This window comes from Castor canadensis, chromosome 3 (genome assembly GCF_047511655.1).
Source record: "Castor canadensis chromosome 3, mCasCan1.hap1v2, whole genome shotgun sequence".
Classification (NCBI taxonomy): domain Eukaryota; kingdom Metazoa; phylum Chordata; class Mammalia; order Rodentia; family Castoridae; genus Castor; species Castor canadensis.
Window position 1 is genome coordinate 92,084,369 of NC_133388.1, and position 12,087 is coordinate 92,096,455.

The 12,087-nt window shown below is 37.9% G+C and overlaps 1 protein-coding gene across 1 annotated transcript; it reads left to right on the plus strand.

Annotated features, from left to right (window-relative positions):
• Positions 1-3,028: 3,028 nt before the first annotated feature.
• Positions 3,029-3,955, plus strand: LOC109681062 (olfactory receptor 4N4C). The gene has a single exon (XM_020155643.1). It carries the CDS (start codon positions 3,029-3,031, stop codon positions 3,953-3,955), a length of 927 nt encoding a protein of 308 aa, XP_020011232.1.
• Positions 3,956-12,087: the final 8,132 nt, after the last annotated feature.

Below are 12,087 nucleotides of genomic sequence, written 5' to 3' on the forward strand. Positions count from 1 at the left end.
TGATTTCTAATTAGGGACTTTATCTTTTTCTCATTATTTCTTTCTATTTCACTCTGACTCTCCTTTCAGCTTAAGTTAATGAGTCCCTCTTTCCCTACAACCCTATGTTATTTAAAAACAAATGTCCTGGGTGATTTAACACATGTAAAATACTGCTCTCTATCACAGTGCACAATTTTTCTCTAACTCATGAGGTAGAGAACCATACACCATTTTGAACCTGCAGCAACAGGTTCAACATATATATTTTATATGTATATCATTTAATTATACCATGATTCATATACACTATAAAACTCAGATAGTGTTTCTTCTAGAGTGAACAAAAGTCTTTTAATTTAAAGCAGGCTAATGGCTTTATGCTTATAAAAAAAGAAAATGTTTCCAGTAAGTATAGATTTTTTAACTTTTTAAGTCAATGTTCCTGAGTTTTAATTTATATATAATAAATATGTACCAATTCTTGTGTAGTTCATTAGTTTTTTTGATGGTACTGAGGTTTGAACTCAGGGCTTCATGCTTGCTACGCAAGAGAGTTACAGCTTGAACCACACCTTCAGACCTTTTTGTTCTGGATATTTTTGAGATTGCATCTTACTTTTTGCTCAGGCTGGCTTGCACAGTGATTGTCCTACTTTACACTTCCCACCTTTGCTGTGATGGCAGGCATGTACCACCATGTCCAGAGGTTTTTTTTTTTATTGAGATGGTCTGGCCAAAGTTTTTTGTCCAGGCTGGCCAGGATCAGCAATGATTCTCCAATCTCACCCTCTCTAGTAGCTAGCAATGCAGACAGTTTTGGTAAATAAATACATATGTGAAACCATTATGATATGAATAAGACATGTAAAATTTCCTTTTTCTTAATGGTACTTGGGGTTTGAACTCAGGAACTCATGTTTGTGAGGCAGGTGCCCTACCACTTGATCCACACGTCCAGTACAACATGAAACATTTCTGTTAACTTTGAAAGTTCTGCTATTCCTCTTTGTTGTCAATTCCCGTTCCACCCCCCATTCAAATGAGTAAGTGAAGACGTTAATATTTAGGATTAAGTGTTTTTCTCAATCAGAAAACATTACATATGCCTCATGAAAATTAGAACAGTGGAATCCTACAGTCTCACATGAGAAAATAGTTTAATGGTCATATAGGGCTGAAGAGAGGATGTGACTTCAGGACCAGATTGTTGTATTTATGAACTGTAGAAACATAAAAGGCAAAAGAGGTTTTTTAGGTTGAGGAGAGAAATGGAATAATATAGAAATGGAACATACTCAAGAAGAGCTATCACCTTAAGAGTTTGGGGTCTGATATTAAGATCCTTGATCCATTTTGAGTTAATCTTGGTAAAGGGTGATATACATGGATCTAGTTTCAGTTTTTTGCAGACTGCTAACCAGTTTTCCCAGCAGTTTTTGTTGAAGAGGCTGCTATTTCTCCATCGTATATTTTTAGCTCCTTTGTCAAAGATAAGTTGCTTATAGTTGTATGGCTTCATATCTGGGTCTTCTATTCTGTTCCACTGGTCTTCATGTCTGTTTTGTGCCAGTACCATGCTGTTTTTATTGTTATTGCTTTGTAATATAGGAAATACTCTGGAGTTAGTAGGTATAGGTAAGAACTTTCTCAATGAAACCCCAGCAGCACAGCAACTAAGAGATAGCATAGATAAATGGGACCTCATAAAGCTTCTGTTCATCAAAAGAAATGGTCTCTAAACTGAAGAGAACACCCACAGAGTGGGAGAAAATATTTGCCAACTATACATCAGACAAAGGACTGATAACCAGAATATATAGGGATCTTAACAAACTAAATTCTCCCAAAACTAATGAACCAATAAAGAAATGGGCAAGTGAACTAAACAGAACTTTCTCAAAAGAAGAAATTCAAATGGACAAAAAACACATGAAAAAATGCTCACCATCTCTAGCAATAAAGGAAATGCAAATTAAAACCACGCTTAGATTCCACCTCACACCTGTTAGAATAGCCATCATTAGCAACACCACCAACAACAGGTGTTGGCGAGGATGCAGGGAAAAAGGAACCCTCTTACACTGTTGGTGGGAATGTAAACTAGTACAACCACTCTGGAAAAAAATTTGGAAGCTACTTAAAAAGCTAGACATCGATCTACCATTTGATCCAGCAATACCACTCTTGGGGATATACCCAAAAGACTGTGATAGGTTACTCCAGAGGCACCTGCACACCCATGTTTATTGCAGCACTATTCACAATAGCCAAGTTATGGAAACAGCCAAGATGCCCCAGCACTGACGAATGGATTAAGAAAATGTGGTATCTATACACAATGGAATTTTATGCAGCCATGAAGAAGAACGAAATGTTATCATTCGCTGGTAAATGGATGGAATTGGAGAACATCATTCTGAGTGAGGTTAACCTGGCCCAAAAGACCAAAAATCATATGTTCTCCCTCATATGTGGACATTAGATCAAGGGCAAACACAACAAGGGGATTGGACTATGAGCACTTGATAAAAGCGAGAGCACACAAGGGAGGGGTGAGGATAGGTAAGACACCTAAAAAATTAGCTAGCATTTGTTGCCCTTAACACAGAGAAACTAAAGCAGATACCTTAAAAGCAACTGAGGCCAATAGGAAAAGGGGACCAGGAACTAGAGAAAAGGTTAGATCAAAAAGAATTAACCTAGAAGGTAACACACATGCACAGGAAATCAATGTGAGTCAATGCCCTGTATAGCTATCCTTATCTCAACCAGCAAAAACCCTTGTTCCTTCCTATTATTGCTTATACTCTCTCTACAACAAAATTAGAGATAAGGGCAAAATAGTTTCTGCTGGGTATTGAGGGGGGGGAGAGGGAGGGTGCGGAGTGGGTGGTAAGGGAGGGGGTGGGGGCAGGGGGGAGAAATGAACCAAGCCTTGTATGCACATATGAATAATAAAAGAAAAAGGAAAAAAAAAGAAGAGCTATCAACAACGTGGAAGAGATGGAAATAAATTCTGTTCCCAAATGTTCTGTAGGAACAGGAGATGGAGATAGAAAACAGCACAGTTGTGACAGAATTTGTTCTCCTTGGCCTGACACAGTCTCAAGATATTCAGCTTGTGGTTTTTGTACTGATCTTAATTTTCTACCTCATCATTCTCCCTGGAAATTTCCTCATCATCTTAACCATAAGGTCTGACCCTAGCCTCACAGCACCACTCTATTTCTTCTTGGGCAATCTGGCCGTCCTGGATGCATCCTACTCCTTTATTGTGGCTCCAAGGATGCTGGTGGACTTCCTTTCTGAGAAGAAGGTAATTTCCTACAGAGGCTGCATTACTCAGCTGTTTTTCTTGCACTTTCTTGGAGGAGGGGAAGGGTTGCTTCTTGTTGTGATGGCCTTTGACCGCTATATTGCCATCTGCCGGCCTTTATACTATTTAACTGTCATGAACCCTACAGCCTGCTATGTAATGGTGTTGGCTCTGTGGCTTGGAGGCTTTGTTCACTCCATTATCCAGGTGTTCCTCATTCTTCACTTGCCCTTCTGTGGTCCAAACCAGCTGGATAACTTCTTCTGTGATGTCCCACAGGTCATCAAGCTGGCCTGCACCAATACCTTTGTGGTGGAACTTCTGATGGTCTTCAACAGTGGCCTGCTCACCCTCTTGTGCTTTCTGGGGCTTCTGACCTCTTACGCAATTATACTATTCCATGTCTGCAGATCTTCTTCCGAAGGGAAGAACAAGGCAGTGTCCATATGCACCACTCACGTCATTGTCATGTTTCTTATGTTTGGACCTGCAATTTTCATTTACACTCGTCCATTCAGGGCCTTACCGGCTGACAAGGTGGTCTCTTTCTTCCACACAGTGATATTTCCATTGATGAATCCTATGATTTATACTCTTCGAAACCAGGAAGTAAAAACTTCCATGAAAAAGTTATTGATTAGGCATATGGTTTGTTAGTAGATTTTATAAGGAGGGGTTAAAAAAAGGAGAATTCTGACTGGAATGCCTGAATACATAAAATATTTAATGCATACTGCTTTTCCTTGAATACCTCGCATTTTCTGGTACTTCTATGGGTCACATGTGGTCAGGGGTGGGGTAGTTAGGCATGATAGGAGAATAGCCTTGGCATGTTGAACGGCTGTAAGGATACCTCAGAGTGGCTGAAGTGCAATGAGTAAGCATGAGACATGTAGGGTTTAAATTTTATATGAGGTAAGGTTCAAATCTCCAATGTCTTTTATCCTGAGAAAAGAGAGTTATTGTCTTTAGTTGTAATAAAATACATTTTAATATTTAAACAAGGGACATTTCCTTTTATGTGTTAGAGCAATATCATCAAGATTCTACACAGAAATCAATGCACAGTAATTTATGGGATAATAAGTCAAATGACAGAATGTTCCCAGCTACCGTCTTGTGTGTTGGTGCTCTCCACATCATCTAGGCTCAAAATCTAGGCTAGCAATTGTTTTGGACTTTTTTTCTATTTTTTCCATCACTGGGTAGTATAGACATGGTTTTTTCTTCTTGTTTTTCCTTTAGGACTTCCTTCTGTTCCCACTGCTGTCACTGTAGTCCAATACCCTTTCCATTATCTAGGCTGTGGCCTAAGCCTTATATAATATCAGACTCTTTTGCACTCCATTGTACCACAAAATGAATCTTTTCAACATCACTCCTTTTGTTGTTGTTGGTACTGGGGATTGACCTCAGGTCTTGGGGTTGCCTGACAGGTGCTCTGCCACTTGAGCCATGTTTCTTGCCTATTTGCATTGGATGTTTTTAGGACAGGGTCTCACATTTATGCCTGGACCATCATCCAACTATTTATGCATCCTGTAGCTGGGATGACAGGCATGTACCACCACACACAGCTTTTGGTTGAGATGGGGGTCTCACTCACTTTTTGCCCTGGCTGGCTTTGAACTGTGATTCTCCCAATCTCTACCTCCAAGGTAGCTGGGATTTACAGGCATGAGAAAATCACATGTGGCTCAAAGTTATTTTTTAAAAAGTCACCCCCTTTCCTCAAGCCTACAGATATTCCTCCTTGTCTGTAAAATAAAAGCTATACACTCCAAACTAGTTCTTAGATGACATTATCATCTATTATCTTTTTCAGCTTTATTACCACCATTGCTGTCTAAGCAAAATTGTACTTCCTAATTAGTCAAGGGTAACTGTGAGTCCAAATGTGTAACAAAATTTCCTGTTGTAATACCTTTGTGTCTTCTGATTAGAACACTTTATCCATGCCTTTATATTCCCCCAATTATTTTTACCTCTTTAAATTAAGATAGAGTAATGTTTCTATAATGTATCAATGCCATACATTTGTTAAGCATCTCTGAAACAGGACATTATCCTCTAAAACTTCCATTTCTCAAACTACCAATAAAGATATAGAAGACAAATAAGTTCATGTAATGAGGGAAACCAAACAATAAGGCACAGAGGAATAAAGACCATTCTAAAAACGAAGGGAACATTTCTAAATCTTGCTAGCCAGGATGTGATCCTTCTCTCCCATGGGCATGTGGCCCCAAGAAGGCAGTGTTGAATGGGTGCTAGTGGTCTGATGCCATTGCTAGATTGCTTCTTCAAGTCAGAGGCACATCTTAGACAGCTGTATATCTCCCCAGCACTGGTACCACTGTTTTACATGCAGATGATTTATCTATATTTACTGAACAAAAGAGGGCAACTGATTTCACTTTCTACCTCCTTAGTATCCTTCCAATTTCCATCCGAAACTGTAGAACATATTTATCTGAAATAAAAGCCCAGTAAAGATATTGTTGCTTTATCTTCTTTCTATGAGTCCTCTGGTACGAAACATGTAATTTCTCACATTTTTCTGTTCTGTCACTTTTTCCAGATTGTCTAGGTGTCCTCCCTAGCTCTGATTTACTGAAGCACACAAATATTTTTAGTTCAATGATTCTAGCTCATGGTGTGTCCAGCTAGTTACCATCTCCCTCCTTCACTTGGCTGTATTTTATTACTACTGACTTACTGGGAGGAAAGACTCATGGACTCTGTCACTTATCCTGGTCAAATGATTGCCACCCCTATCACCTATCAGGTCTCTTTTCCTGGAAGATCATCTGCTTATTCTTTGGAAACTAGTCCTTATTTCTGTTCCATTGCACAATGGAGCAGGATTTTCACAGTAAGAAAATATTTATGAGAAACAACACCCAGTGCCTCTTTCCATAAGAGCCCAACATAAAAGCACAACTTTGAAACATTATGGCTGTGGACACTTTTTAGTAGTTTCAAATTTCTGTAAATATGTCTAAGTCTTTCCATCTGTTTCCTGTGTGATAGAAGTATTGATTTTTTGATAAGGAAACATGCTTGTGACCAAGTTAAACATCATGGAAATCTAACTTAGATTTTTAAGGAAATACAGTTTTTTCTAGAGGGAGGCAATAGTGAGAGGAGTATTAATGATGCCAGGAAAATATGACCTGCTATTGAATACAATGGATTCACTGCTATAAAGGGAATCTCCAAAAACTAAATAAAACCAAATACTAATCTGATTAAAAGTTCAGAAACAAACAGAAGTCTTTGTGATTACATTTATATGAAGTTAAGCTCATGCAACACTACACTCTGGTGACAAAGAAATAGTTTCATCTTTGTATTTACTCACAGGAAAAGGGAATGAGGAGACTTTTTGGGTGATGATTACATTCTGTATAGTAAATTGGGGTTCAGTTACAAACATTTATTAAAATTATAAAGTGTTGCTGAGGATACAGAGGAAAGAGAATCCTTGCACACTTTCTGTAGAAAAGTAAATTGCTACAGCTATTATGAAAAACTGTATATATGTTGCTCAAAGAATTGAAAAATAAAGCTATCATAAAATCCAGCAATCCAATTCTAAGGCATACAGACAACAGAAATGAAATCAGGATCTCTAAGAAATGTCAGCCCTGCCATGCTGCATTATTCACAATAGCTAAGGTATGGAGACAAATTATATGTCCACTTGCAGATGAAGGGTGAAGATAATGTGGTATATATATATATATATATATATATATATATATATATGCCCTGTGGAATATTACTCAGCCATAAAAAGAAGGGGTTCTTGTCATTTGTGACAAGATGAATTTGTGATAGATGAATATGGAAGATAATACATTAAGTAAAACAAGCCAATTGCAGATATAGGAAGACAAATGCTGTATGCTATCAATTGTATGTGGAATCTAAAAATGTTTGACTCATAGAAGCAGAGAGGATGACAGTGGTTACCAGAGGTCCGGTAGGGGAAAGTAGGGGAATGTTGGTCAGAGTACAAACTTGAAGTTATAAGATGAATAATTTCTGAGGATGGAATGCATAGCACAGTGACTACAGTGAAAAATACTGTACTGATTAGCAAACATGTGGTAAGAGATTAGATCTTAAATATCCTCTCCTCCCCCTCTCCCCCACCTAAAGCTGTGTAGGATGGTGCACGTTTTAATTACTTTGAGGAGGTAATCAATATACAATGTATATTAAATGATTACTATTTGCACCTCAAATATATACGGTATTTGTAAAGTAAATATTTAAGAATTAAAAAAATCTATCAAACTGGTCTTAAGTATGTAATTACTGTATGTAAATTAGAACTTTTTAAAGAGCTTTTAAAAAGTATTAGCATATATTAATTGTACAGCACAATGGGCTTCGCTGAGACATTTGCATGCACACATATCATGTATATTGGTCATATTCACCTCATCACCCTCTCATATTCCTTCCCCTTCCTCCTGATTCCTTTTCCCTTCCCTAATAGTCACAGTTCTACTTTCATGTCTTTTTTTTCTCTAGACTCCTCATATGACAGAAAGCATGATACTTCTCTTTTTGAGTCTGGATTATATCACAATGTTAAGAGAAATAAACACAGATTGTGTTTTATTGTAAAAACTCATCTTTAAACATTTAATTTCTCATTTTTATTGTTAGCATGTAAATACAATAGATTTACTATATTGGCCTGTGCCCTATCATTTTGATTAACTCATTTAGTTATTTTCTGTTGGAATTTTGCTTTTCATTTAGTTTGAAATATTTTAATGGACATTATATTTATGGGGTACTAATGGTAATTCAATACAAGTGTGCAGTGTATAATGATCAAATTAGGGTAATTAAAATTTCTATCTCCTTTAGCACTTGACTTATCTATGTGTTGGGAACCTTTTGACTCTAGTTATTTTATTTAAAATTATTTTTTTCATGAATAATTACACAAACAATATTGTACCTTCCCTCATTTCCAATTATATGCCCTTCATTTCTTCTGTATGACATTGAATAGAAGAAGTGAGGCAAAGATTCTTTCCTTGCTCCCAATCTTAAGGGGAAATATTCAATCTAACACTATTACATATGTATACTTCTGTAAATTTTTTCTAGATACGATTTATAAAATTGAAGAAATTTCCTTCTGTACCTAACTTTCTGAGGTTTATTTGTTTATTTTTTGTTTTAATCATGAATGGATGTTGTATTTATTTTGTTAAATCTTTATGGTGAATCTCTTGAGATGATCATATGATTTTCCTTTTAGGTTGGATGATATATTGAGATTACATCAATTGCTTGTTGTTTTTTCTTAAGTTCTGAATCTATCTAAGGAAATGAAGCCCTTACTCTCCTTGTCCATGATTTTTATTTTTTGAAATTTTGAGACAAAGACCTGGGACTTACATAGATCACGTAATGGTGCATCCTCACTTCATCAGGAGGGTGAGTTAAATGGATCAATGATCTTTTATTTTGGGGACCCTTGTTCTAAGTACAGAACAATCTATCAATATTACTGGTCACCTGTGGACCAGGTGAATGCTGCTAGTGTAGTTGCCAAATTCTATTAAAGTTATGGGTGAAAAGACTTCTTGGCTAAGGTATCTCCTATAGAAGGATTGTAGGTTTGCTCATGCCTCAGTTTCCTTTTGCAGCTCCTAATCAAAATGCCCTAAAGAATAGGAAGATACTGTTTGCTCAATGAACCTGTAAAACTTCCCTGACTCTTTGAACTCCTGAAGTTCTTCATTGGTTTTGACACCTGCTTCTTGTTTTCACTTTCCTGGACTATCTTGTCCAGAGGGTAGAGGGTACCCTCCTACAGTGCATCATGGATCCTGAGGCAAGGATTTCAGAGGTAACCCCTAATCCCCAGAGCAAGAGACAAGAAAGCCTTTTGTCTTCATTCTCTGCCAAGTCTATTACTTTTGTCACCCCCAGCACCTCCATCAGAACAGGCCTTAGTAATTGTCCCTCAGATTTCAGTTTCTTCTGCCTTGAAACTGTGAAAGGAACTATGAAAGGATGATTGACTTTTGAAAACATATAGGGCCAGTGCTACGGCACTGCTCCTGATGTTCTTCCCTTGACTGTAATGAGGGCCCACTCCCCCCTGGAATCCAAACTTTAGCTTTGCTATTTTTACTAAAGAGCTATAAGTAAACTTACAGACCACAGTCTTGTATACAAGTCATAGATGTTATGAGACATAATCATGATTTTGAGGGAAAGAAGGATAAAGAAATCATTTCAGGCAATAATTGGTAACATTACTTAGGTAGCTGGACTCTTGTACTCTGTTAGCCTTTATACTTGTCAGATAGCTGTTGTCCTCTGACTTATAGGAAGCTCAATTTTTCTTACAGATATTCAATAGCTGATGGTGGGCTTGCTGTAGACAAACCCAACCTACCACAGGAAGGAAAAGAGTCTGGGAGAGAAAGGTTCTAGGTCATGGACCACATTGGTGAGAACAACTAGTCTGACAGGGAACAACACCCTCTTGTTGTTTCTTACAGGGGTGGAGATAGTAAATCAAAGGACATTTTGATTATAAGGAGATAAGGGGGTAACAAAAAATATCTTGCTACCCCCTTTTATCTTTTCAGATGGTAAACACCCCTCCACTGTCTATATACTTAGAATGTATTCTAAACTTTTGGAGTCAATTTAATCCTCAATCTCTCAAGAAAACGAGCCGTACCTTTTTTTCTTTATAAAAAGATTTGACCTGAATACAAACTGGGGGATGAAAATGATAGCCCTCCAGAGGGAAGAATTAATTATAACTCCATCTTGCAATTAAACCTGCAAATGAGAGGGAAAATGGTCTAAGGTCTACTATGTGCAAGTTATTTTTACTTTCAAGGATAATTTTAAATTCTGCACCAAATGTCAATTAGATCCTGTTCTCTTAATGGCCCAAACTAAAACCAACACCTACTCCAAAATCCTTTAGTATTGAAAAAAGAGGAAAATTTAATTACCTCCTGTCAGGGGAGGTAATTACCTCAGGGACCCCAGAGGTACATGAAAAGGCATCAGCCTGTTTAGGAAGCAGGGACCAGATCTGATGGGAGACCCTCCAGAAAAAGGATCCTCTTCTTTCTGCCTGATATGAAACAAATCAAAGCAGACCCGGGAAATTTTTCTGATTACTCTGACCAGTTTACAGAGGTTTTTCAAAGAATGACTCAAGCCCTTTATCTAATTTGAAGGGACATTATGTTAATATTTAATCAGACCTTGACCAACACTGAAAGAATGGGTGGCTTACAGGCTACAGAACTTTTGGGGGATGAACTTTACTCTTTCAACAATAATAGTGATCTCCTAACTGATTAATGATGATCTTTTTTGTTTTATTTTTTTGACTGTACTTGGGTTTGAATTCAGAGCCTCATGATCACTAGGCAGGTACTCTACCACTTGAGCCACTCTGTAAGCCCCTCAACGTATCAAATGAGCAAAATCCTTCAGGGCAATAGGCTATACCTCAAGGATCCCCTGTGGGAATACACTGAGTTTTGGAGGAATGGAGGAAGACTCATTTCCAGATTTGCGTAATAGAGGGTTTAAGAAGGACTTGTACTAAACCTATGAACTATCCAAAGCTATCCTTAATCAAACCACATAGGAAATCCCATAGGCATTCTTAAAATGCTTCAAGGAGATCTTAATCAAACATATGGTAATGGCCCCTGAATCCTTTAAGGACCAACAAATATCAAAGGAAAAATTTGTGATATGGTCATCCCCGAACATCTGGACGAAATTACAGAAAATGGGTATTGGACCTGAGAGTACTCCAGACAATCTTCTAAAGATTGTCAATTCAGCATATTATAATAGGGAGAAGAGGAAGCCAAGGAAAGAAAAGGTAAGGAAAGGAGGAAGGCCCAGGTTCTGGTGGCAGCTTTACGGGAGATAAAAATCAATTGGTCAGGTATCCTGGGAGGAAGAAATCTCTTTTACCTGTTTTAACTGTGGTCAGAGGGATACTTCAAACAGGTATGTCCCAGAAAAAGAAATGCCCCCCAGGCCATGTCCAATCTGTAAAGGAAACCACTGGAGGTCTGAATGCCCCCAGAGATGCAAGCTCCCAGGTCCAGAGGCCTCCTTGATGATTCAACAGCAGAACTGAGGGGGAACAGGGTATGCCCCACTGGCTCTAGCTTACGAAATGGTCATTTCTGATCAGGAGCTCCTGAAAATTGAAGAAATGCTAACTGATTTTCTCCTAGAACTGGAGCCAGTTATTTGGTCCTCTTATCTAATCCTGGCCTCTTCTCACCCAAAAATGCCTGTGAAGGCACTATCTAGTAAGGCACTAACAGACATTATGGTCAGCTTTTAAATTGTGACTGGAAGGATTTGCCTTTTCCCATGGCTTTCTGATTATGCCAGAAAGTCCCACTTCCTTTCTAGGAATAGATATACTAGCTCAATTTTATATAACTATTTTTATCATCCCTGGAGGGACTTTCTGTCTGCCCCTGTGGAAATAGATGTCAGTTCTGAGGTATAGACTACAGAGGGAAAGATAGGATGAACATTTGGGGCCACCCCTATTAAGATCAACTTAAAGTACCTCAGAAAAAATGATCAGATTCTGGAAATAAAAAGTTCATTAAATCAGAAGCCACTCCAATGGCCTAGAACAAGTGTAGAACAGAATTTCAGGGCTCAAAGGCTAAAAAGATTTTAAAGAAAAAAACAGAAGAATTCTAAGAAAAGACTTGAGCTGCAAAAGGAATATGTAA